Raw genomic sequence first — 27,841 nt, forward strand, 5'->3', positions numbered from 1 at the left:
GTTAGGCTAAAAGTTAAGGACGGGTGGGGTGGGGTGGGGTGGGGGTAGTCAGAATCATATCCTGGATTGTCTCCAGAAGAAATGAAGAAACTCAAGCTTTCAGGCCTCTGGCATTGCCATAGGAACTGACTCCTAGGGGCAAGGTCCCTTTGCCCTCCCCAATAAAATAGCCCCCCTCCCAAGTTGATGGGCATTGTCATTCAAATGGTGTGCATGTGCCACCTCTTTTGATCGATTATGCAGGGTGGGTCATGTCTGCTCCCTCTCCCAATATTTTTTTCAAGTTGGTACCTCTGGGCATTTGCTATTGGTTGGCAACAGCAAGCAGAGGAAAAGACGGAGCATCACAAGCATATGAGAGGTGGTAAAGCCATCTGGGCAAATTCCTTGAGCTCAGCAGACAGGAATATTCTGCACCTGAAGCATCCTTGGCGGCTGGCAGTCTAAAATAGATTAGATTGATTAAAAAAAAAAAAAGCACAAGAGAAGCCGACAGCAGAATGCCAGAACGGAATTTAATGGAGGGGGGGAGATAGAGATCAAAGTCGGGCGTGAGACCCAGTTGCTGTTGTTGGCATCATACCGTAATCCTCGGATGGACCACCCTCCTGACGTTGCCAGCTAGGGAGAAAAAAAACACCATAGCACGGTGCATGAGGACATATTGAAATTGCGCCTTTCTGCCGCACGGGGGCGTTGCCCCCCCCCCCCCCGCGTTTCCACCCAAATGCTTGGGAGTACGTGACAGCTCTCAAGTCTACAATGAACGCTTGCAAACGGCGGGGGAGGAGGAGGGAGGACAAACAGGACTATCCCAAAAACAGGAGGAAAAAAGAAGAGCTCTCTGCACCTTACTTAGGAACCGTTCAGGACCCCGCGCTTGTGTCCTGGTCCGCTTCCCCGCTTCCTCTCTTGTCCTAGCCTCATGCACCAGCCTTTTGCCCTGGCGAGGTTCCCTTTCTCCTAGGGATGCCCTTTGTGACTTAAGTGAGTTTTGCAACAAGGTACGGTGCCTCTGCTTTTCTCCCTCTCCCCCCCCCCCCCATCCCTCATTCCTTTGCATGGTGGTCGTCCTGCTGTTGCAGCGAAGCGTGGCTCCTGCTCATGTTTTAAGGGTCCCCCCCCCCGGTTCTTCTGCATCTGCAGCCGCGAGAAGCAGTGTCTGTCTGCCGGTTGCTTAAGATGTTATAATTGCTGGTTTTTATGCGGAATTTGCCATGATGACGATAATGATAAGGAGTAGATTGCTCTGAATTTGTGCCAGTCTCCATTAAGGAGGATCAGAACCCGGGACTCCCACAAACTGCCACACACGCAGCCAGTCTCGTTATGTAATCCCCGAGATCAACTGTTAACCAGGCTTGGCTATTCTTTTGAGGCAGCTATTAAATGCTTAAACCGAAAAGGAGACCCCACAGAACGCAGGAGATCTACTTCTGGTTTGATCATGGGAGGCCAGTTAAGCTGGGATCCAAAGCATGGTTTAACGGCTCTTTACTTGCAGGTAAACGTGTTTAGGGTTGGGCTGCTGAAGGCAGGGTTGCTTTGTCGTGAAGACAGACTGACGTGTCTTATGCGTGCGTGTGGGTAAACCCCGCTGGTTCCCATGAGGACATGTGGCATAAATAGCCCTCGTTATTAAGGGAACCAGGGCAGGTCGTTCTGCTCCATATTTCCGAATGTATGACGAGCTTGTGCACCAAATTATGTTTGCATTACGGATGGGTTTCCCCCAGAGGTATCCATTGCATCTACCAGGCATCTCTTAACCTTGGCTATTGCTGGCCAGAGGTAAAAGAGACTTGGCCAGGGAACAGCAGATGATATTGGTTGTAGCAAACAAGTAGGTACCAGCAGCCCTGGTACCCTGGGAACGTTTATATTCCGGTGTGTGTGTGTGTGTGTGTGTGTTTCTTCACTTTGGTACCTCCCACGTGCTAAATAAATGCCGGCAAGCAATGAGTTGTCATAAATGACTCTTACCACCAAACAGCATTCCGAGATGATGGAGACTGCTGAACTGTACTAGATCTTCCCCCTTCGTAAGGGGTGGGGGAGGATGTGAGATTCTGAAATTAAGGGCATCAGACATTTTCTGTGGCAGAAGGGATACCTGGGAATTGTAGCCATTGATAGCATCAGCTTGAAACACACATAATAGAGAACCCTTTTAAAGGCAGAAGTGAAGAGCAATTGCTAGCCTGGTGCTCTGAGCCCTTGGGAGAGAAAGCAGCTGTCGTAAAAACATGTCAAACTGAGTGGCGGGCATTTAGAGAACTCCCAGAGATGTCTTCTTGATTTGCATTTTTCACACCCTACATTTTGAAAGGAAGCTGTGCTATCCATATGGGAGAGGATTTGCCAAGTTCCTTATAGTCACTGAGCAAGGCAAAGTTGTATATATCTGAGGTGGTGCCCACACACACACACGCACACACACTTGTGCATCTTCCTGACTCACCTGTGTCACCCTGTGTCTCATCAATGCAGTGCTCCTGCCACGATGTCTGAAAACCATCTCCTTTCTCTCTCTCAGCTCCAGAGAGACATATTATGGCTATCAGGTTAAATATTTGTCTTGGTTTCATGGCAAGAGAAGCACCTTGTTGCCATTGTCTATATCGTACAATAAAAATATGCCACGCTGGAGCTAATCACTGATAAGACACGGAACATATTGCATTGTGATCGCCTTTCCATGTCAGATAAGTTGACTGCTGGCACTTAGTGCCCTTTAGTCAGTTCTACAGTATTGAAGGATCAAAAACTTCCCCCTTTCAAAAGTGAAAGAGGTAGGGCTGTCAGCTGAGCAGTCAAGACGTCCCCCTTTCTCAGTTTCTCATTGGTTCCAGGAAGCCTTGTTCAAAAAGTAGTATTGTTTATAAGAGGGCTGGAAGGCAGTGTAAAGTAAAGGGCAACCACCATCTCGCTTCTTCTCGTGCTTTTTTCTGTTTCAGGCAGGTGAAAAGCAGAGGCATCTGCTTCCTCTTCTACATCTCTTGGATACAAATATAAGAAAGCGATCCAGCAACGTTTGGCGTGAGGCTTGGCTTAGCAGCATATAAACCACACACCAAAGAAAATCGACACAAAGAGACCTACAAATGAAGTGTGAAAATTGCACCAAAAAGGTGAGTTGGTCATTTCCTTATATATCTCTAAGGTTGCACATGTGCAGAGAAGTAGGTGCCCTTGAACTGCGTGTGACTTATTCCTGAGTAAACATGCCTAGTGCTGGGCTTTGCAGTTGTAGTCCTGTGTATCCTTAACTTGGGGAAAGCCCCACAGAACCCAGTGAGACATATTTCCAAGTGTGCAGTCAAAGGATTCCAGCAAGTTACACAGATTACTTGGATGTAAGGGTTTTGTTTTGGATTCTTCACCTTTTGCTTTATCTAAAAAGCAAAACCTTATTACTAGGCTGCGATGAGGAGTGCTATCACGTCACCTGTCCCAACGCTCAAATAAATTAAGATTCCCTTCTAAATTAAGGCAGTCCTTCTCCATACAAAGGCAGTTGGGAAAGTCACAGTATTTTTTTTTTTTAAAGTATCAATACTATTGAAAATACAGAAACAGGTATATATCGTTACAGTTGACATGTTCTAGTAAGAAACAGAGTCCATTTTTCAATTAAGTTGCTTCCCTCACAATTTCAATGAAATACGTCAGTTAGTCTGTCCATTTCAGAGTTTTAAGCAATCACCCTTTTATCTGCAGGAGAAAAGGTGTTTCCAGTGTCAGTCCTGCACTATCTTAGCAGCCAGCCGTGCTGTATTATAACAAGTTTTGAACGGTATTTTAGGCTACTTCGTTACTTCTTTTGTGGCCATTTTGCTGATTCTTTCCAAATCACCTTCTTAGTTACTTTATTATCAGTTAGCTTTGACAGGGCTGAGTGCTCAGATTCCTAGATATACACTTATGTGCTGGCTTTGCATTTTGTGGCTTTGCATTTTGCCCTGGGGCCTCTCGAGAACCAAACTTGCTCACAAACAGTACCTCTGTGTATGTATGGCTTAACTTTGAAAATATGTACTGTGCACACAGGAGCTCGATAGGGCAGCCTACTTTGCATCACCTTCCCCAGCTTGTCAAGCCACCTAAGGAGGACAAATACCCCTTTTTGGAAAGCTATGTTTAGAGTGTTTTTATCACCTAGGAATAATAACTTATACTTTGCAGAGGGGGTAACTATATTGGTTTATTGCAGCAAAACAAACAAAAAGGCACATTAAAGATTTGCATTTATTATGGTCTGGAGAAGATTGTCATAATAATAATTTTGCAGGCTTAAAGTACGCCAAGAGTCTTTTCCCTTTCAACACAGAATTTGTTACTATTATTATTCAGGACTGTCAACCATGGATGTCTGAGTTCTCTGCTTCTCTGTTTTCACTCATTTCCACTTTGACTTGCACCTAGACTTCTAACTAGACTGTTCTCTTTTCCTCTGTCTTTTCTCCCTTCCCTCCCCCGCCCCCACTTGACACCCTCTCTGTTGAGATTAGGGGCACAGGCTTATCTTTTTTTCTTTTCTTTTTTACTTATGTAAAGCACCCTAAATAACCACAACAATAATCAGACATGTCAACTTCTGCCTGTCGTTTGGTCTAAGCATACAATGGAACTTCAGTTGTCGAATGTAATCTGTTCCGGAAGACGGTTCGACTTCCGAAATGTTTGACAACCAAGGCGCTAAGGGAGAATGTCAATTTCAATAGTGAAAATTCAAAAACATGCCGCCGAAGCCGTTCAACTTCCGAGGCACGTTCGAAAACGGAAGCAATTACTTCCGGGTATTTGGCATTCAAAAACCGAAACATTTGGCTTCCGAGACACTCGAAAACCGAGGTCCCGCTGTACTGGGAAAATGTAGCTCCCAGAAAATGAGGGTAGGCATAGAAATGTTCCATCCCATCTTGTTCTGGGCAGCTGCTTTGGTCAGTGATTTTGTTCGTTCATTCCCAACTAAAGTCTATGATTTGTTTCAGGAATGTAGTAATAAACAGAGGAATGAAGACCGGCAAAATACACCAGCTGATGTTCTCAACTCAAATGATGAAAATGAAGAGGTAACACTTTTGATTTAATTTCTAGCAATATACTGTATTTTTCACTCTATAAGACGCACTTTTCCCCTCCTAAAAAGTAAGGGGAAATGTGTGTGCGTCTTACGGAGCGAATACAGACAGGAGACTCTGCTCAGCGCTCCCTTTAAAGAGCCGCATGGAGTGTGTGTGCGGCTCTTGGGGGCTTTTCCCCCAGGAGGAAGAAGGGCTGCCCTTCTCCCTCCTCGGGGAAAAGCCCCTAAGAGCTGCACACACACTCTGCACACTCTTTAAAGGGAGCGCGGCTCTTGGGGGAGCCTTAGCCGCTCACAGTCTCTCCTAGGCAAGGGATGAGGGCTCCCCTTGCCCGGGAGAGGCTGCACGCGGCCAAGCAAGAAGCCAGGACAGCCAGCGGGATCGCTGCATCTTATAGAGCGAAAAATATGGTAATCTATATGTACATGTCTATTCAGAAGTGAGCACCCTTGGGTTCAATGGGCCTCACTCTCAGGTGTGTGAGGATAGGATTACATCCAATATCATGTTGTACCCAATCGTCTTAAACTTAGCCATGATGAGTTTTGTTGTCTTGGAGCCATTGTGGGCCCCCCCCCCCTTTCCTTGCACACTGCTGGTTTCTGGAAAACATTGTGTGTTTTTTGGCTAGATTGTGTGTTTATTAGAGTGTGCTTTACACAGTTGAAATGTTGCAACTGTTAACATCCCAATGATGAGATGATCCATAAGGCAAATGCACATTCCAAAATGTTTAGAGGATTTACGATTAAGGTTCCACATTTTGAGTTCCCTGAATAACACTTACGCTAGTTCGGGTTGATGGGAGTTGTAGTGCAAAACATCTGGATGGGACCAGGTTGGCAAAGGGTCACCTAAACCATCTAAGATGTCATTTCCCCAGCTCCTCGCACTAAATTAATTTGGAGAGCTTCATTGACAACAGTACTTGCCATTTTAAAAATAATAATAATAATTGAAACATTTCTCTATGTACAAAACAATCTGTTACACAAAGGAGGAGCTGCCATTCTTATCATCACAGGGTTACAAGCTATCCTTAATGCCAGAGGTGCCTCACTTCTGTATTCTTGAGTGCCATCTGAACCCCAGGCATTTGTCTAGGGGCTAGGAGTGTATTTTGCTGAGCAACTTGCCCCCGTCCCCCAAAGTAGTCAGGCTCAGTATCTGCCACTTAGCTGTAAGGGCTTCACAGGTGTAGAGATATCTGCACTTGGGCATATAATGGTATTACTGACAAATACAAGAGCTATATAAAAATGCTAAGTATGGCTGCCTTGTATCTCTTGAAAATAGTATTATTTTACGTACGGGTAATATGCTTGAGTGTGATGTGGAGATTCAAGCCCCCACTTAGCCACAAAGCTTACTGAGTTATTTTGGACTGATCACTGTGTCTAGGCCTAACCTACCTCACAGGGTTGTTGTGAAGGTTAAAGAGAAGAAAGAAACACAAATACCTGAATTACAGGGCAGGGCAGAGGGGGCTCTGCCTTCTTCCTTTTTGTCATGGCTCCATAGCAACTATTTTCAGAAAACTTATGCAGAAGCCATGACTGACAGTGAGGATGGGAGTGTCAAGAAGAGGGGCTGCTTATGGATTTTATTATGGGCTCCTTTACCTTTTCTACTACAATTCAAGCATCACCCTCTAAGCTCCTACATATGTTGGCAAAGCCTTCCTTACCATTTTGAGAAGAATTAAGCTAGCTCCGTCTTTGACTTGCTGCTGTTTTTCCTTTTCAGAAAAGTGAATTCCATAAGTTGGCTAACGCTAAAATATTCCTTAGCGATTGCTTAGCTTGTGACAACTGCATAACATCTGATGAAGCAGTCCGAGTGTTCCAGCAGAATCAGAAAGAGCTCTTCCATGTACTGAACCTCAATAAGGTAAAAGGAATGGTGCTTGCAGCTACATGCGTATAAAGAAAACATGCTATCTTAACATGGAAGATTGAAACAATTTCTTCTTCCCATGAATCCCCCCTTCCTGTTCCCAAGTTCTCTTGCTCCATGTCTTCTGCCTTTATTTCCAGACATTTTAATCCTCTGGGTTCTTTATTCCCAACTTTAAAGCTCTTCTCACGTCTTCTCTACTTAACAGCCTCTCCTTTTACCTATTTACGAAACATCTCCTGCCTGTCTTCTCCTGTTTTAGTCCTAAAAAAAAAAAATGTTGTTCCCAACTAGATCACCGACTTCCTTTTTAAGCCTTAGAAATAGTATAATCCCTTCGTTTCCCCAGGCACACGGTCTGGGTGGCATTTTTCATTCTCTCCTTTTTCCTACCACAGATCCAGTTTGTTGCTCAGTCTCATTGGCTTCCATTTTTAACCATCCCAACACCCACCTTTGTCTCTGACTGCTACAGTTCTTGTGAATTCTCTATTTCTCGTCTGGGTTATTGGGACATTATTGGGATTATTGGTCTCAACCGTCTCTGATCTGAGATCTTTGGCTTCCATCATAAGTTCTGATGCCTTCCTGGTTTTTATTGTTCACTTCCTTCTCCTTTCTTCAGGTCTTGACACTGATTCCCCTCCTGGCATTCGGTTGCAGATAACTTCATATCCAGATATTTTCATTAATTGACCTGCCCAGTGGTTTTTTTCCTAGAAAAAGTGGTGCCGGAACTCATCATGAACACCTTCCTCATTCTTTTAGAATGGCAATAGCACCCACCTGAGAGGTGCCGGAACTGAGTTCCTGTGAGTTCTATCCTCTTCATTCTTCTGGCAATCTTCTTCTGAAACCGAGTGGACAGTATTCTGTGCTCTTCTTGTGTTAGTGCAGGGACTTTGGGTTGCCCTCCCTCTCCTTGCCCTGTCCCCGCCCCCCGCTACATCCCCTACATCTGTTCTAGATGTTCCCTCAATCCTTTGGAGCAGATTTGGTGAGGGTGCATGCAGGGAGAGGAGGGGAACGTAGAAATACTTGTGCTAATTGATTACGGAACAAGTGTATTAGATATTGCCCGATATTCACCACCACCACCTCCACTCCCTGCATTTTTTGCTTTGACTGCTCTTTAACTTTGGTACTTGTTCCTTTCTGACATCCAGACAGCTCTCCCTTGGTTATCATTTTTAAAAGGCCTATTCTCCTTCTCCATCTTCTCTGCTTGATTTTCTTTTTCTCCTTTTCTCTCCACGATCTCCTATTGTTTCTTATCCTTAAATGAAAGTCTGTGGCAGGGATTGCTTCATATCTTAGGCTTTGTAGGTGTACGCTTCAGATACTCGAAAGTGTATACCTAAAAATAACAAATGTGTATACTTGAAAATATATGAACTATGCAAACAAAACCAACACATTTTGCAGGTGTCATACAGGTGCAGTATTGACTGCGCCTTTCAATTAAATGTACCCAAAAAATGCTATCATTTTAAAAATGATAATAATAATGAAGAATTAAATGCCCTATATATTTTGAACAGACTGCAAACTTCAGGAGATTTTCTTATTCAGTTAAGACATGTGACAGATTAGATCCCTCCCTTTATTAAAAGCTCTGTTCTATGTAAGAGGGCAGCAATTTTTTAAGAGATTCCTGAGACAGCACTTGTGACTTCTGTTCTCTGGCTGGTATTCTTTTCTGCTGCAGCAATAGCCCTCTTTATTTTAGTGTGATTTCATTTCCTAACGAGTTGTCTAGCTGTTTGCCTTTAGCTCTCTTAAGGTCAGAAGACAGAGGGTGCTCCCAGACAGGTGTTTATTATGGGATTAGTGCTGCTCATGTGTGCAAGGTTTTCGCAGCATCCGCATGATGATGTTGGCATCAAAATGCTAGCCAAGATTCTTCACTCCAAAGAGTAACATATCTAGAGAGAAAGAGGGCATCATCAGTTCCATCACCAGGCCACTGCACTGTGTCTCCTCAGCTGTGTGAACTTGACTGCTGTGTGCCCATTTCAGGTTTTAAGGCAAAGGGAGAGAGTCAGTTCTGAAGGGGTCCTTCAACAAAGTAGCCTCTTCTAGGCCACCCTTCTACTTTGGTGGGCCTCTGGCTGCAGGCTTAACTGGTGGTGGTAGGAGCAGTAGCAACAGCAGACCTTCCAAGTGTCCCTTTCCCCCCAGAGATGTCTCTGATTTAGAGAAGCCGGTGCTGTTTCTGATTTGATCCTGGAATGTCCTGCTTTTCCTTAGGATGTCCCTATTTTCATTGGGTAAATATTGGAGGGTATGGAGTTATCCAACCCCCATGCTGTCTGAAGGGAATCCTGTATAGCAGTGGTTTTCGACCAGTGTGCAGTGGCACCCTGGAGAGCCTTGAATGATGGTCAGGGGTGCCACTAGCCTCTGTCCCTCTTTCTTTCCCTCCCTCCTCTAATGCCCTCTCATGTCTCTGCCTCCCAAAAACTTGTGTAGCTGTTTGTTGTAGCAGCCCTGCTGCCGTCACTGCTGCCTCCCAAGGTAAGGTCTCACATTCACCTTTGGTAAGGCTAGGGGCATCCTCTGCCCAGATCCCTGTGGGGCAGCGTGAGGAGGTACCTGTTGTTGTGGTGGGGTGGGGAGCTCAGAGATCAGGGGCGGCAGCAGCGGCTGCCCAGAGGACTCCCAAGGAGAGGGGAGAGGAGAGGGGAGAAGAGGCTGAGGGAATACTCCGCAAGGGAGGGTGTTCGAAAAAGGGCAAGAGGGTGTCAGCTCTGCAGGCAAGGGGTGACATAACTGGGTTCCTGAGCCCCACAGGGGTGCCGCAGAAAGAATGCAGCTGGTCAAGCAAAATGTGGATTCAAAAAGGTTGAAAATCTCTGCGTATAGGGAAGTTTTTTTTAAAAAAAAAAGTTTAATGTTTTATAATGTTTTTATATGTGTTGGAAGCTGCCCAGAGTGGCTGGGGCAACTCGATAAAATGTGCAGGATATAAATAGTAAAATTATCGTTATGGAATGGGACGTCCCTATTTTCATGGGAGAAATGTTGGAGGGTATGCAACAGTGAGGCTTACCTGGTGGTAGCTGGCCATTTGAATTTACCTACAGTGCCTCCAATATAGCAGTGCTCCAGAGGCACCATGGGAAATCAAAATATCAGCCCACAGTGGGGATCCGCCATTCGAATCTCACACAGTACCCCAAAGCAACATTCTATTAGGGGCATTATGGGAAATGAAAATGGCCGCTCACTGCTACCACCAGCAGGTTGGGAGATAGATAGAAAGGAGACCAGTTGCTACTGTAACATTTGCACTGTTTCCTTGTGTGAAGAAACAATTTGCTATATTGTAGTAATTGCCAGTTAAGGTGTTCTTCCTCTTTTCTCCCCTTTCCTTAATATTGGAGGTGGGGGAAAGCAGTGCTTCTTCAGCACAGTACTCTATTTCCCACAAAGCAGGGTGGGGGCAGGAGAGGGAGACGTGAGATGGAAAATTGCCCACTTCCTTGAAAGCTTTTTTTGAAAAGCTGGAATAACCTGTGTCAGAGAGCAACTAATACAATGCAAGGAAGTCATCTGATGCAAAAACTATATCCTGAACTGTTGCTGTAATGCACCTGTATGTTTTGTTGTGTATTGTTTTCCAGAAATGTGATACCTCAAAACACAAAGTGTTGGCAGTGTCTATATGTCCTCAGTCCTTGCCTTATTTTGCTGCAAAATTCAGTCTCACTGTTACCGAAGCAGCCCAGAGGCTATGTGGTTTCCTCAAAAGTCTTGGTAGGTTTGTTATGGTGAAAAGGAAAAAAAAAAAGCCAAACACAGCGTTTTTCATTTATTTTTGCATTTTGCTTCCTTGGCAAACTTTTACAGCATGTGTCAGCTTGGTAAAATATAGGATTGTGAAACAATTGAGCAAGGGATTCATGGATGGGTGTGTGACCTGAGTCATTAACACATTGTGATATAACAGGGCACTTAGGAGAGTGAGGAAAGGGTGAGAACAGAACATAGCAAGTTTTTTGTGGGTATCGCTTATAAACAGGGAATGTAAAAGTGTGCTGCAACTGAGCGAGGGATGTGGAAGGAAGCTATCTCTAGTGTGGAATTTAGAATCCTCACGAGATCCCTGCGCAGATCATCAACTAGTGCAGGGATGTACATTCAAGAACGCAGGAAGCCGCCTTATATTGGGACAGACTATTGGTCCATCTAGTTCAGTATTTGGCTGCAGTTCTATAAAGGGTTCCAGACAGGAGACATTGCCAGCCATGCCTGGCGATGCCAAAGATTGAAGCTGGGACCTTCTGTGTGCAAAGCAAATCATCTACCATTAAGCTATGGCTCTTCTCCTAGAGGGAGAAAGATCGGGGTGGTATCTGCTGCCTCCACCCAACCACCTCATCAAACCTCCCTCAGTTCAAGGAGACATCTGCAAGGGGGTATGCATTTGTGTGAGGTGCACAGTCCTCCTCTGCTGCTGTGTTATAGTTCTCCAGCACTGGTGCTTCAAACACCAGAAGGAGAGGGATTCCAGAGGTCAGGAATGAGCTTCTGCCTCTCATGCACCTTTGTGTTCTTGTGCATGATTCCCATGTCCCTTCAGCACTTAAGGACCAGATCTCAGTAGCAGAGCAAGTGCTCTGTGTGCAGAAGGTCCCAGGTTCAGTGCCTTGCATCTCTGGTTGAAAAGTTTCTCAGACCACAAATTATGGGAAAGAGCTATAACTCTTTATTTTTAAATATGATAAAAAGGCTGGAGAACGTATGGAATTTATGCAAGGAAACAACATATCTATTTCAAAACGAATTGTTTTTTTAAATAGTAACATGTTCTGAAAATTAATCTGGTGATGTTTCATTGCTTGCCTTTCTTACCCGTTTTCCTCTAGGAGTGCATTATGTCTTTGACACTACAATAGCTGCTGATTTTAGTATTCTGGAGAGCCAGAAGGAGTTTGTGCAACGGTACCGCCATCAGAACCAAGAAGAGCACGCCATACCCATGTTTGCTTCAGCTTGCCCAGGTGAGAAAGGCAGTCTTAGGCACATTGTTAAGTGTTACAGAGCAGTGAATCCACCATCTGTCCCTAACCCTGTCAGGTTGAACTGGCCAGAGCAGAAGATGGCCATGTTTGTTGGACAGGATGGGAGTTCTTCCTTCTTTTTCACTATGCAGCTGCTCCACCTCCAGGATAACTCATTTGAGGCCTTTTTGCTTCTGCTGTTGACCTGAAAAACACCACCACTATTACTATTATTGACATTTGTGTCCCAGCCTAGTTCACGTTCCCATTTCATTTTCACAACAAACTTGTGAGGTAGGTTAGGCTGAGTGTAAGTGACTGGACCAAGGTCACCCAGTGAGTTTCATGGCTGAGTGGGGATTTGAACCTTGCTCTCCCAGATCCTAGTCTGATACTCTGACCTGTCCTCCAGCCAGGTGTTCAGCCAGCCATTGGTAGCATTCTGCCAGCCAGAATGTTCCTGGGGTCTCCACTATGGCAGAGCCCACTGGCTAGATCTCCATGTTAACTTGTGCCCACCTCCAGTCATCAACATGGGGCTAGAGGGTAGGGCTGAGCTCTTTTCAAGGGGTCACAGTTCAGATGGATGTTGTTTGGCTCATTTAGGCACGCTGAAGACACTGAGGTCTTGAAGCTTCGTTTCTGCTTTTTTGAATCTACTGCCTTCTGTGTTCTGGGTCCCTGGATTATACTGTGGCCAAGAAAATCCCCTGCCTTTCCATTACGAAGCATGGGGCCAGTTTCACTTCTGCAGCCAGGTGGTGTGCAGCCCCAAACTCGTGGCTGATAGAAAGTCTTGTGCTGCTGCTCCACTTTGCTTACGGTGCAATATATATCTCACCATCACCCCCACCCAAAAGCATATCTATTACTTGCATGTGTTGGTTTTACTGCAAGACAATCAGGGAGCATGACTATGTGTTCTGGTTTCCTGTCATCTTCCTAGGGCCTTCTTTTTTAAAAAATAAAAATCTAAATTAGAAAGAGTAGCACGATCTTGTCAACCCCCGATCAACACATATATAGCATATCTGCGATGTTGACATTGTCTCCTTGATTGCCATGGCAGCTCAACAAACAAATGTGCCATTATACAACACCGTAATAAAGACATCATTTTGTAAACACGCCAGAAATCTAGTTCATCTGGAAGGAGGTTTGCATGTTAAAATGTTCCTTAATTCCATCCGGGTCTCACTCTCCAGATGCAGATGAAATGTACTAATTTTCAGCAACATATCTTTGCCTGTCATGCCACAGGAAGCACCACACAGAAGGAAATACATTGACTCTAGAGTAAGTGGATCTACTCCACTCTAGGTATATTTTGAAATAAGGGGGAACAGATAAAGGAATGAAAGGCAAAGGCTGTAAATTACATCCTAATTTGCAGATCTGTCTGTGCATATATTTTTTCTCTTATGGTTCTGCATTAAGTTGCAGCTGGTGAGTGAAAGACCACTTGCCTACTTTGGGGCAGGTAAAAGGCAGTGTTTCAAGCACTGCTGAGAAATCCTGGTCTTTTGAACAGGACCTATGCAGAAACAGCAAGTGAGTGATTGCCTGGAATAGTCAAAGCTTTATCATCCACATCACAAAAAGAAGTGGGTGATTCCTAAAAATCTGAGTGTCTTTGGGGGAAGATCCCACCCCTGCATGCATAGTACTGCTGTCATTATTGTTAAGAATCCCTCTGAGTTAGTTAATATTTCCTTGTTGCACAAAAACTGAGGTCACATCCACACCATGCAGAGCGCTTCTATGCCATTCCAGCAGTCATGGCTTCCCCCCAAAAATCCTGGGAACTGTACAGTGGTACCTTGGGTTAAGTACTTAATTCGTTCCGGAGGTCTGTTCTTAACCTGAAACTGTTCTTAACCTGAAGCACCACTTTAGCTAATGGGGCCTCCTGCTGCCGCCGCGCCACTGGAGCACGATTTCTGTTCTCATCCTGAAGCAAAGTTCTTAACCTGAGGTACTGTTTCTGGGTCAGAGGAGTCTGTAACATAAAGCGTATGTAACCTGAAGCGTATGTAACCCGAGGTACCACAGTAGTTTGTTGAGGATGCTGATAGTTGTTCAGAGACCTCTACAGAGCTGTATTTCCCAGCACCCTTAAGAAACTGCAGTTCCCAGGAATCTTTGGGCAAAGCCATGACTCTTAAAGAGGTATAACAGTGCTTTGAATGAATGGATTGTGTTCTTAGATTGCGACTTCCGTGCTGAATCTCCCCTCTCCTCTTTCACTCCCAGTTTGTGTGTGACTGTGCCTAGAGCAGCAGTGTGGGGCTATGGGCAAAAGCAGGAGGGCTCTGCTTCTAGCAAGTCCTCTGCACTCCAGCTTCCCTGCAACTGGATTTTTCAAGTTCAGCTCTTTAGCCAATGACTGTGCAGAAAGGGCCTAGGCTAGGCATTTGTGTGGGGAGCAGATAAAAGTCTCCTGGGGCCCCCCCGTGGCTCATGCTCCAAGTCTATTTGCATATCTAAACAATGACTAAGGCAGACTGCGAGGCTGGAGTTAATTGACTGAACTCTGTCTGTTTTTCTTCCTGAAAAATAGATACGTGGAGGTCAACCAACCTATGAAATGACTCACGCTATAAACAGGAAAGCTTAGCTTTGGCTCATTAAACTCCACCAAGGTTTGTTAGATTATAACACACATTATAATAAGGCACAGAGGGTTATTTAAAGAAAAAAGAAAGAACCCAGCTTCATTGGCACAGTACCAAGATGAGTCGTGCTGCAAATGGCAGGACCTGATAGTGCATTGATGGAGACCTGTGGTCTAAAATGACACCAGCCAGAAAACAATTGCCTGAATGCATCTCACCCTTGTTCAGGGGTTTCTGTGCATCTTAACATACAGCTATATATCCGGACATGTCAGAGGTCAAGGAATTCATTTGCCTGTAGATATGGGAGGCTGCAGCCGAAAAGGACTAGGATGAGGGATAAGGAAAGCAGAGTGTGGTGCTCAGATAAGCTGCTGCTGACTGTTAATCGTAGCTTTCACAGCAGCCATCTCTGACCTGGTCTCTTCCTGATGTTCTGGATTTCAGCTCCCATCAGATCCAGCCAGTGCTGTCACATGAGGGGGATGGCTCCACTGGTGGATAGATTCTCCCTTCCACAAAATGTTAATGTTCAATAATCCAGCAGTGAACAGGTTCCAGCTGCCATGTTAGCCTTGACATGAGTTCCCCAGAAGTTAAGCCATTCTGGAGCTGGATGGGAGGTGACTGCACCATAGAAACACAGCTGAAACCACTCAGTGCTTGAGCGCCACTTTTTAAAGGTACAAAATTGTTTGCTTTTTAAAGTAGACCCTGGGCAGTTACCATGGTGGGTCCTTCTGGGGCACTGGAGCCCCATCATCTGCCTGACCCTACTTTGCTGTGTTCTGGGAATAGGAGATGCCACCATTAATGAGACAACCAAACCTGCACTCTCTGTTCCGTCGTGGTGTCCTGCGGCAATGGCAGCACCAGACTGCAGAGAGACAAGATAGGAAAATGTTAGCCTGGCTCTTGTGCAATACGGACAAATGCTTTCCACCCACTATTCAGATGGAGAGCAATGCAGCTGACAGATCTGATTGGCTATGCCACGCTGTTGCATCATGTTCACTATGTGGTCCCTGATTATGTGGGATCTTGCAGTGAAGGGATCTTTGGTACCTAAGAATTGGTACCAAAGGAGCAGTGGATCAAATCTATAAACAGGCATGGGGGAAAATGTGAAAGATCACATTTCTGGGGGACTTGCCACTCCTCTTGTAAACAATTTTTTCACTTCAAAGTGTTTGCAGATAAAATTCAGCACAGCCCTAATCCTGTCACTCTGTGGCCACTGAGGACAAAAGGCCATTGGGGGGCCAGGAAAGACCATGTAGTTTATACATCTTCCAGAAGCAGGTGGGGTACAGGGGCAGTGGCTGGGGAACTTAAGAGGAGGTACCAGAGGACTGCTGCCACTGCCCCCAAGTATCTGCTGCTGACGCTTTTGACTCACTTTGTCCAATGGTAGAGCAAAACATAGCAACTCTTTTGCTTGGGATGTACTCCAAGAATAGCTGGTACAGTCCACACCTCACCCCAGTAATGTACAGTGGTACCTCTGGTTACGAACGTTTCTGGTTACAAACGCTTCTGGTTACGAACTCTGCTAACCCAGAAGTAACTGCTCCTGGTTGTGAACTTTGCCCCAGGATGCGAATGGAAATCGCGCACCAGAGGCCCCATTAGCGAAAGTGCGCCTCAGGATAAGAACGGTTTCAGCTTAAGAACAGACTTCTGGAATGAATTAAGTTCGTAACCAGAAGTACCATTGTACCTCAATAAGCATCCACGATTGATTTGGGGGTAGGATGCATACCTCATTTTCCCCCACAATAGTCCTCACAAAATATGAGCAGACAAAGGCTCAGATCCAGGGACTTATGTAGGAAAGCATTTCTGCCCTTGCACTCCCCCCCCCCCCAGGTTCAAATTGGGCAAACCGGATGCACTTAACGCTGTACTTCAAACATTGACATTTGTACATGTTTTTATATACTGAGGTTCTATCATTGGGTGGGTGGGGAGTGAGATTTGAAGTCCTTCTTAAAAGTGAACAAGGCTATGTAATGACATTGGAGATAAAAAGTTATGGAAAGCAAAAAAGATTATATTCCACGAACCTCATTATCAGGTCAGCGTAATAAAGTGAGTCAAGTGAGGAATGTTCTAAAGCACTGGCTGAATGTTTAGTCAATAAGGGAGCTCATGTTATCATTCCTCCATTTTTCATTATCCTGCTTTGACTGACAAACTTTCTGCTATAATTCTCAACCTTTCCTTCTTTTGGTTCTGCTCCCTTAATTCTAGGCTGGATCCAGTATGCCGAGAGAGTCCTCTCCAGTCTAGTGACGCCACACATTTGTACTGCAAAGTCACCACAGCAGATCATGGGCTCCCTTATCAAAGGTTATTTTGCCAGGCAGCAGGTAACTTAACTAGTCCTGGTATTCTCTGGACAGATAGGTGTGGCATTGCATGTGTTGTGTGACGGGTGACACAGCTTCAGCAGCTGGCTCCTCCAGAGTGCTTGGCCTCCTCCAAACTGTGCAACATACTCCAGGCCCCCTCAATCTTGGGGGCCTCCTGGCGCCTCTGGTTGTGGCACCCACACTATGTTCTCTGAACTAGACCTCTGTTGTTGAGCAGGTGAGAACCTTATAGGAGAAGGTGTTGTTAGTTCCTGTTTTGCCACTGAGCAGCTGCTTGGGGTCACAGGACTCTGTTTACATTCCTGGGATTCCATACTATTGGAAGTCTCACGGGAAGGGAGACGGGATGTGACGTTAGTGTTTTCCTGTTTCCTTTGTTCCTTTGTTCAGTTGCTCTCTGCTTTCATAGAGAGAGGATGTGTTTTCTGTCTGTGTAGCTTAGAAATAAAACTCTTTGCAATGTAGCCCAAACCTCTCGTCTCTTTCCTGTGCTGGAAACTCTGCTGACTCGGGGAACGTGCCTTGGAGCCTCATCAAAGGCTCAGGTCGTTAAACACGTCGGGAGGCGATTCCGAAGGCTCGGCTCAGAGGAAGATGAGGCTTTATCAGCTAGGCTGAGCGGAGATTCCGACAGGTGTTCCCCCAGGCATCCCAGACCATGTGCGGCCTTCAAGGTCAAAACCAGCACCATGGATTTAGCCTGCAAACTGACTGGAAAAGCAAAGGAACTGACATAAAACTGGGTTATAAGTGTCCTATGAGCGACCTTAGGCAAAAGCTGTGCCACCGCATTCCGGATCAGCTGACTTTTCTAGAGGTGCTTTGATATAGAGTTTTGCCAGTTTCACTTCCACTAGCAAAAACAGGCTTTTTTATTTTAAAAAATCCAATTTGAGGAAGTTGTGCTCTGAAGTGTTAATCTGTGAAATGCATGGGATATTTGTTTGACTGGGTTTTTTTTTAAAGCAATGTTGCACTTCAAAGAAAATGATAGAATGACCTTTGGTTAACCTACAAAATAAGGAAAAGGAGAGTGTGTTAATAATCCTCATCAGTTATATCACTGAGGCCACAGATACAAAAACTAAATATCTATACCAAGATGGCTCAGATTCTGTACTAAGAAGTCAGCAACCAACTTGTGACATACCACTGTACATTCACACAGCCCTGCTATAGGTGCCTGTGAATACCCCCTTAACCAGTTGAAACATGGCTATGGCAAGAGTCTCAGATAAGTTAGCGAGGAGGCAGAATTGCATTTTTCCACTGATAAATTGTTTTATTAATGGGAGCATGTGATTTCTCCACTACAGACATGCTGGTTGAGAGAAAAGACAGTTGTCGAACTCCTATAGCAGCTGAGTAATAGCTGTATGAGGAAACAGTACTCTGGGAAGGCACACAAAGTTCCAATCTAATATGTCCAAACTGTGTGAATAGCATCCTGGAAAGGTGTTTTTAATCCAGTGTGTCCCCAAATGCTTTTTGCTTTTCTTTCAATATGTTTGTTTTCTTCATCCATCAGAATCTGTCCCCTGATAAAATTTTCCACATAATTGTGGCACCTTGCTATGACAAGAAGCTAGAAGCCTTGCGAGAAGATTTCCACACCCCTCTGTACAATTCTCAAGATGTTGATTGTGTTTTGACGTCAGGTAGGCATCTTCCATCCAACATGCTCCTGTTGCTATTTTATTCAGTTTTTCCCCTCTCTTTTTTTTTTTTTTACACAGGCAATGAAATTAAAACCAAACATAGCAACAGAGCCACCTCCACAGCTGGAGCAGGGTGTTTGGGGAGGGAGCTGAGAGGCACCAGGGGAAATATGGGGAGGAATGCCCCTGTTGTGGAAAAAATGTGGTAGGTCTTTGTAGAAAACGAGATGCTGGACTAGATGGGCTTTTGGTCAGATCCAGTTGAGTTCTTCTTATGTCCTTAGCTAATATATCAGAGCAGATCTAGAATGTCTGGAGTGTCACATTTACTGCCTCTAGAAAACTGATTCTCCCCCACATTCCTGGTTGTATCTCTGTGGGCTTAAGCATCAACTTAATTTCCCCTCTACAGGTGAAGTGTTCCAGATAATGGAGCAGAGCAAAGTATCTTTGAGAGAAATAGCTGAGGTGGCCTTTGATACCCTGTAAGTAGCATTTGTGAGATGCTTTTGTTTTGCTGAAAACATCTTTACATTAGGTTAAATATATATGCATACATAAAATCATGACCACTTATCACATTTTTTGACAGGCTATAATTTTGTGATCTTGGAAGGACACATGGCAAAGTGGTTTTCTTCAGCCTGTTATTGTAAAAAGGCTGTGTATCCGCAGAGCCAGCTCCAGGGGGTTTTTTGTGGCCCTGGTCACGTTGACTTGGGTGACTGTGTCTCCCACCGCCAACCACCCCCTGTCATTTGGGCTGCCCACCTACAGTGCTGCAGCAATTCTATTCCCTCTCTGTGGTTTAGTAATATACTTAAATGGTTTTAGTTCTTGGCTGGTAACCACTAGAGCACAGATATACACCCATTAAGCTCTGTTGCAGGATCTCCATTTCTTCAAGGTGAGCCTGCTCTTCACCTTCTTGCTTTTCTCCCTTATTTTATGAGGTTCGATGGGGTAAAGGAGGCCGAGTTAATCCGTCATGATGGAAGGAAGTCTGATGGTTACCTGGAGCACATATTTAAATATGCTGCCAAGGAGCTCTTCGATACCGAAGTGAAGGATGTCGTATACAAAGCGTTAAAGTAAGTTGCACATCTGAATTAAGTTTATCAGAAAAGCTGATTCAGAAAATTGGTACATTTGGCCTCTGCACATGTGGCATTGCAGCAAAGGTAGCTTTTTACCACTTTTACACACAGCAGAAAATGATGGCCTGTCCTGGTGCGTGGACCACTAAGGGTGTATCACATGTCAGGTGAAGACCTATTTAACCCAGGCATTTTAAATGCTGATGATCATATAGATATACATGCACACATAGTATTTAACATTTATATATACTGTTGAACCAATGGTGTCAGCTATTAGTGGGCAACCCTGTTATCAAGGGCACTGCAGTCCAATTGTGGCTATGCTTCAGGCTGGAAAAAGGGGGCCTTTCCCCCAGATAAAATGTATTCCTGACCATCAGGGCCAGACGCAGCAATGTGAAGTCCACCCTTTTCATCCACGTACCTGCGGCGACCCCCCTCCCTGTGTGGAAGACCCAACCAAGAATTTCCAGTTGTCCCCCAAACTAATGCTGCAGACAGTAGCATTGAGCATCTACTCTGTGTGTCTTTTCAGAAACAAAGACTTCCAGGAGGTCACATTGGAAAAGGATGGCGAGACGGTGCTACGCTTTGCAGCTGCGTATGGCTTTCGAAACATTCAGAATATGGTCCTGAAGTTGAAAAAGGGAAAGTGCTCCTACCACTTCATAGAAGTTTTGGCCTGTCCTGGAGGTAACAACAAATCTTAAGACATTACCGCCCCCCGCCCCCCACATACCAGCAGGTGTACAGTGTACAATTGACAGGTTAAGGTTCTAGCTTCTGTCCTTTGTTGGTTTTGGATGGATTGCAGGTTTTTCAAAGACCCTGCTCAAAGTCAAAATGCTGCATTATATCTTCAGCTGGGACCTGTAATCAAGTGTTGCAGTGTGGAGTGTTCCTGTCCAGCCAGCCAGCTGAACCCTTTCTCGAGATACTCCAATGTCCCCCTCTCCAATTCTTAATATTCTATAGTTACTGAGCATGCTCAGTCCTGGTTGGACTCTTTGCAGCTTTGTTTTGTTTTTTGCACCCTTAGGGTTTCCTCCCCCCCTAAATATTTTTGGGCAAACTTTGGACTCCCCACCCCCTCCCCCTCTCATTTCTCAGTAGCCCTGGTTTGGCTACAGAGCAGTCTTAACTGAGCACCAGATTTTGCAATTCACGTATATTATGATTCCTTTGCTACATGTTTTGTAGTTGTTCATTTTTTAAAAAAATACCTGGAATTCTATCGTTTGGGCTGCAGTGCACAGTGTCACTCAGTGGACACAGTGTTATGTGGTGGCCTCATTTATGGCAAAGCAATAAAAGAACAGTGTCTGATATACTCCAATACTAAATTTCCACTGGGTTTTGGTGTTGGAAAATGTAGAAAGGTGGTTGATCGGTTTTCCCCATTTGCAATGGGAGATGACTTGCTGCAGCTGGTTTGGAATGACTTTAATACTGGACTTCTTACATTGTGCTTTGTAGGATTTTATCATAGCAATAAGCTTAAGTGTGTGAACAGTCCTGAGGGTTATTTATTGTGAATGGTGGTATAGAAATGTATTGAATAAATAAATAAATTTATAATAAATATCATATTTACTTGAATCTAATGCTCACCTTTTTTGGCCAAATTACATTGCGAAAATTAAGGTGCGCATTAGATTCGATGGCACATTTACATTCGCCAGCAAATACTTTTTTGGTTTCAAGGTTCTGAAAACTGAGGTGCGCGTTAGATTCAAGTAAATACAGTAAATGGGAAGAGATGGAAAAGAGGAGAAGAGGGAAACTGCTTTAGGGAAACCTAACCATTGTCATTATTAAATCAGTAAAGCTTAGTTTCTCCAAAAAGTGTGCTAAAGGTATAAAAGGCTGGAATGAACAATGTATGTTGCTGGTCTGTAGACATGATGGGAAGACATGATGAGAAGACATGCTGGTCTGTCTTCCTTCCCCATCCACCTACTACACCTGCCTCGCCTGTGACATCATTAGACACCCACCCAAGGGTGTCATGTTCAAATAAAGGCCTATGTGCATAAAGTCCAATATACATGGGCTCGGATCATATGGTCGATTCCTGAATTTTATTTGGGCTAGACAGCACAGTCTGAGCCTGTGCACATTGGATCTTGTGTGCAAACCCCCTTTGAACATGCCACCCTCATGTGGACATTCAGGGATGTCAGAAGTGCAGGTACACCTAATGCATGGCCAAGGAAGGAACCCTCTTGCTCCCCACCATGCCAGACCAGAGACGGCTGTTGTCTGATCCAGGCCGATGTGTTTCTCTACCTAAGCAAGCCAATTCTCTCTCCCGGCTTTGGCCTTCCACTCTTAGGGTGCTTAAATGGAAAGGGTCAGGCTCAGACTGAAGATGGAAAACCAGACAAAGCCCTGCTCAGGCAGATGGAAGATGTCTACGCCGCAGTTCCTGTCCGACTTCCTGAAACCAACAGGCAGGTACAGAAGCTCTACCAGGAATGGCTGGATGGGATGGACTCCATGAAGGTCCAGGAATCATTACATACAAAATACAGCACGGAAAAGCCAGCTGCCAACAATTTGGATATCAAATGGTGACCAATCAAAGGACAAGACTTGCAGTAGGTTTGTTGTACATAGAGCGCCGGCAACTATTCTATGCAACTGGAGACGGAGGTACTGCTTAAATATGTGAACATTACAAAGAACTGGAACTGCCTTTGTTCTCCACTGGAATTGTGTAGAGTTCAATTGTTGCTTGAGTCTGTGTATATTTCGAATGTCTTTATTTAATCGGAGCCTGATACTGTCTGTGTGTGCGTCTGAGGACCTTTTAAGAGGCACAGCGAGTCTCTAAACTCCCAACAGAGGTACATTGGTAAATTTACCAGAATCAGGGCATGTTGCAATGTGATTTGATTCTGACTCTTAGTACGCAAATCTTTATGCCAAGAATCCAGTGCCATGGATTTTACTGCTCTCAGAAAGGTGTTGTGTTAGGTTTACAGTTTATCTAAGGCTTTTTATCATTACCAAACATCATATGCTACCAAAATATGACAAAACAAACTAACCAGTGATGCCATTTCCACTGTTCACATTTACTACTTTGATGCCAGTCAGATTGGGTGGCACAAAGAAAGAAACTTTGCCCCCTACCAGTAATTAATTTCCTTTTTATCAGCTTTAATATCATCTTGTGTGATTCCTTTGAAAAAGTAGAAACTGCTTCCTGTTCTCTCGTTTAATTGCCTTGCTTCTGTGGATATTTCTGGTCTGCTTTGGAGATAAAATAGGGATCCTGGTCATCTAGAAAGAGCAAGGCACATGGGTGGCTGAAGATGGTAGCAGTCATGGGGGAAATTATCAATCCAGGTGGTCAAAAGGTAAGGCAGCAGGTTCATATAGGATCACTGGGCCAAAGTTGCAGAGGTGAGCAAGTCTAATCCAGTGGAACTAGAGATTAAGTTATTCAGACACAAAGGCAGCCAAGTCCAGTCCAGGAAGTTAATACACTTTTTAGCACTCAAGCCTGCCTAATAGCAAAGTCCTATGTGACACCTAAGGCAAGGATGTTTCAGCAATTTCTTCCACTGGTATTAAACCCACTCATTGGCAGATTCTGCTTAGGTCAGACCCTGATATCTGTCAAGACTAATCGGATTACACCCATGAGATTTCTTGATGAGTGACTAAGGCTGCCCTTATTTGGGATTCTTATTGAACTCAGTGTGACTTACTTCCTAGCAGACATGCATAGAACTGTGCTGTAAGTAACTACAGAACTACCAAGCACTGCCAATGTACAGCCTTTGTCTGAATAAATGGGGGAGACCAATGCATGATCACTGAAATATATGGAGGCTGTACACCAGCAGTACTTGACGGATCATGCCACAAAACTGTAATTCTAAACAGTATCCTTATCCTGCTCTGGAATACAATTTCCTCTCTTCCCGCAATATTATCCCCACTTGGTTGCACTGTTCAAAAACAAAACAAAATATGAGGTCTTTGTCTGTACTTCCATTATTTCTTTTATTTTATCAGATGTTTCAACAATGATCGTCCCCCACCCGTCTCTTAAAAGTTTTTGCTATAGCTTTGGCTTCTTCCATAGCTCCTCCTTTGTTTAGTTTTCCAATCTTAACACACAAAAATACGGGTATGCTTTGTTGTAATTTTTACTGAGAAATGCAAATCTTTAATGACCATCATGCAAAAAAACCCACACAAGCAAGATGAGACCTTAAGGCTCTGATCTGTGCATGGTAAAAATATAAACCTCTGATTAGAGGACATTGGTGCTTCACTCCTCTCAAAGTGTCTGTCTGAATTCTCAGCCTGCCTCCCAGGAAAGGCAATGAAATCCTTGAGCCTGGGAGACGCTGACTAGTAGAGAGGTGTGAGATATGTTATCACGATAAATGGACTCAATATCTGACATGGGGCAGTCCTATGATTTGGACATTTGGGTCTCATCTCCTTTTGCAGCATAGAAGAGGTGTAATCTGTGTTCCGTGTGCATGGATTTGAATACATACATAAAATAAGATTGTATATATCTCAATCATCTTATACTTGCGTCTGTATAAAAAGAATAAAATGAAGCTTAAAACTGGTGCAGAAGTAAAACACTTCTTGAAACCTACCTCTGTGCTAGGAAAGGCGCTCAGAATGGCTGAGGGATCCTGGGCATGCTACTGCATTAAAATAGAAAAGGTGCGTCCACGTGGCACATTCTCAGGGCATCAGATGCCTTATTGCAGTTTGTTCCCTTCAGTATCTCTACACACACACACACACACACACAAATATTTCTGCCTATTGTGATATCAGAGTGGGCACGCAGGATGCACAACTAGCTTCCAGTTTCATCATGAGGGCATCCTGGAGGGGGATAGATAGTGGCCTTTCCTAGGGATATTTTCTACATACCCAGTTGTGGTCTGCCATGCTGAACAGAAGCAAGAGAAGCTTCCATGTGGATGTACGCACAATGTCCAAATTCCTGTAGTGAGGCATAAGCACAGCCTTCAGTGTCTTCAAATTATGCTGACAATGTAATTTATTTTAATTTTGCTTCATTCATTAGGATGCCTTCAAAATGTGTTGAGCGCAATTCTATCCTTACAAGTCCACTGTATAGTTTTTATTTGTAGATACACATGGAGGATATCTTGTGTTAAAATCCTTTATCTTTAAAAAAAAATTCTTTTCCCTGCAGTTTTGTATACAGTCATATCTTGTGATGCTTTTCGCTCTTCTTACGGACTTTCAGCTTACGAACGCGGCAAACCCGGAAGTGTTTACTTCCGGGTTCGCCGCCTGCGCATGCACAGAAGCAATCTGCACGCATTCACAGAAGCACTCGATCGCACATGCGCACAAGAGGCGCTCTAGTTGCGGACTTTTCGGGTGTGAAACGGCACCCCAAAACAGATTAAGTCCGCAACTAGAGGTACCACTGTATAGGTTTTAAGTTGTTTGTGAGCAATGTGTATATGTGATAGACCTTGAGAAATATCGTGCTACTTGGTATAGGTTTTGAATTTACTTTTACAAGCCCTGTGTTGCCTCCCCTTTAGGAAAGAAGCTAATTTTCTGTGCCAAAATGGAAGCTTCCAAGTGTGTATGTAGTGGGTAGAGAAAAGTTCCCAAGCATCCTTTTGCAACTGGTTAAAACTCTGCACTCTGGCTGTGATACCCATGCTGATCAGTAGTCACAGGAACAAGGTGGTAAAAGATTCTAATTTACAAAAATGCACTCTCCTACTTTTATAGTGGAACACAATTGGATAGGTATTTAAAAAAAAACCAACAACAACACTTTGTCACTTCTCACCATTTAAACCATTTGGTGTGGCCTTTGTGCTGATAACACAGAACATGGCCCTGTCTAGAGACCAAACAATGAGAAGGATTCTTCAGGAACTTCAGGCTCGAAGCTCTAATTTGACAGCCCCTTGGCAGATAGTAGAAGCTTTAGTTGGCCTTCTCTCCACACACTGTGGGGATGACCTAAATGTAGAAGGACCATGCCACTAGTTTCACTTATCTACAGTCCCATGGAGCTGACAAAGAGCTTTTCCATTACACACACACACCTCTCATTTTGGGGTATATTAATAATGAAGCTGCAGAACTTAACAAATTTGCAATGGCAGACTCCAAATTCTGCACAGACCCATGTGTCTTGTGGCATCAGCACTCATGAAAAAGGTGGGAAGTCTGTCAAGCCCTGAATAACCTTAGGCTCCATCTAGGTTAGAGACATGGGAAGCACACACTCATCTGAAGGTGGACCCATGTGGGACCCAAGCCACTTACCATACTTGAAAGTAGCTCCCTTTGTGGTCATTATAGTACTACCAGGTACTTGATTACGTGATTGCAATGTACTGCAGAAGGCTCCCACTTGCCAGCTACGGACGCAGTTCATTGTGACAGGGTGTTTATGGAAGCGCTGAATGCTCAACAGTCACAAGTAGGTATAATCTGCTGCTTTTTTGGAAAGTAGTTGTCCCGTGATTGTAGTAACTTAATGTGCTTCCCATCTTGTAGCTACTGCTTGCTGTTTCGCATCCTGTTACAGCCACTGTGGAAATCCAGCCATAGTGATTTGCTTCTCATTTGAATGTTGTTTTGGTAGAGTTCCTTTCTGGACACACAGAATGTGAAGAGTATGTGGATGGGCACGTGTACATGAGCTTTTTTTAAAAAGAGGTTTTCTTAGATATCAAAGAGATTAAAACTCAGTCTAGATGTTTTGGTGTCTATGATGCCCTAAAATATGCTGTCATTGTAAATACCAATCCTAGGCATGCTCACTTGACAAACCCATTCCAGATTTAGGGGGACTTTGCTCAGTCTGTCCAGGGTCCCACTCCACTTTGACCCCCTGATAACAGCAGGACTGCAGAATCACCTTTGTGCATTAGGCAAGTGGGCTACTCAGCTCCCCAGCCCATTGTAACACCACTGCTGTGTAAGCCCAGGAGGGTAGAGAAACTGCCAGCTTCTCCTTCATGCTACATTACTGCTGCCCCATTATCACTGGGTAAGCCGCAAGCATAGCACCAGAGCAGTGCCACAGCTGTAAGTCAGTGGTAGAGCAGTGGGTACAGCAACAGCTCAGTGGTCAACTTTGCATGCAGAGACCCCTGTCTGAAATCCTGGAGAGCTGTTACCAGTCATTGTAGACAGACTTCAGCTAGATGTCCCAATGATCCGACTCCGTATAAGGCAGCTTCCTGTGTACAAAGAGGGAGGTCAAATAACAATGGGTACTGGAGTGAGCAGGTAAGGTGTCTGCCCAGTATGGTGGGTGTTGACTGCAGGCCTGTTACTCACAAGGTAAATCTCCCTGAACTTAATGGGATTTACTTCCTGGGAAATATGCATCCATGAAAACCAACAGGATTTATAGGAATTTATTACGAGGTTAGGAATTAGGCCTGGTATAAAGTGAATAATATGCTCTGAATGATGGTACATGCATCCTATTCTAGAAGTTTAGTATGGAGAATATCTAGACTATGTATTTATCCACTTGGGGTCTTTAAAAGGGGAACAATAAATGTTACAGAAATTTTCTGATAGGACCTCAGAGCCAAAGGATATTGTAAAATTTTAACATAAGATGTTTGCATTGATCTCTGCCTTTTCAACATGATTGTACCTGGACAATATTCAATAATCTAATAGAGTATGAATTTGAATGGCTGAAATAAAATGAAATGCAACAGTATTTTATATTAAGTTTGCTTATTGCATTTGTTTGTTTATTTCCATTTGTGAGTTGCTTCCTGTGAAACATATTGAAACAATTTAACAGTAAAACTTCAACAATAAAAACTTATGTAGAATCATATTTAAAATCAAAGCTATTTCATATATAAAAACAATTTCAAATCCTGTGCAAATACAAACTGTGATAAAAAACACCCTCCACCTGAAAGGCTTGTTGAAGGAGGAAGGTGTTCAATAAGATGCTAAAAGGCCAAAGAGGCAGCCTGTGTCTGATGGGTAACAGAAGTTAGTCCCAAAGAATAAATGCTGGCACACTAAACGCTAGATTCCTACATGGAATGAAATAACGCCCCTCCTGATGAGGTGCTTTCTG

General features: G+C 44.1%; 1 protein-coding gene across 3 annotated transcripts; it reads left to right on the plus strand.

Moving 5' to 3' along the window:
- Positions 1–728: 728 nt before the first annotated feature.
- NARF (nuclear prelamin A recognition factor) lies at positions 729–27,466 on the plus strand. Of its 3 annotated transcripts, none has more exons than XM_028717071.2 (12): positions 729–1,004; positions 2,958–3,131; positions 4,995–5,075; positions 6,834–6,977; positions 10,610–10,742; positions 11,855–11,989; positions 16,858–16,976; positions 18,508–18,637; positions 19,050–19,122; positions 19,591–19,728; positions 20,273–20,430; positions 22,073–27,466. In XM_028717071.2, exons 2-12 carry the CDS (start codon positions 3,105–3,107, stop codon positions 22,312–22,314), a joined length of 1,380 nt encoding a protein of 459 aa, XP_028572904.2. In that variant the 5' UTR covers positions 729–1,004; positions 2,958–3,104; the 3' UTR covers positions 22,315–27,466. The 3 variants fall into 3 exon arrangements, with proteins under 3 accessions (XP_028572904.2, XP_028572906.2, XP_028572905.2); XM_028717073.2 differs by having other exon boundaries at positions 729–987; XM_028717072.2 differs by lacking the exon at positions 729–1,004 and adding an exon at positions 1,180–1,504.
- The last annotated feature ends 375 nt before the right edge of the window (positions 27,467–27,841 follow it).

This window comes from Podarcis muralis, chromosome 2 (assembly GCF_964188315.1).
Source record: "Podarcis muralis chromosome 2, rPodMur119.hap1.1, whole genome shotgun sequence".
In the NCBI taxonomy this organism is placed as follows: Eukaryota; Metazoa; Chordata; class Lepidosauria; order Squamata; family Lacertidae; genus Podarcis; species Podarcis muralis.

Coding starts and splice junctions, on each gene's coding strand:
- NARF (XM_028717071.2), top strand. CDS start 3,105: ATGAAGTGTGAAAATTGCACCAAAAAG. Junction 5,076..6,833: donor CAAATGATGAAAATGAAGAG/GTAACACTTTTG, acceptor TTTCCTTTTCAG/AAAAGTGAATTCCATAAGTT. Junction 18,638..19,049: donor TGATTGTGTTTTGACGTCAG/GTAGGCATCTTC, acceptor TCCCCTCTACAG/GTGAAGTGTTCCAGATAATG.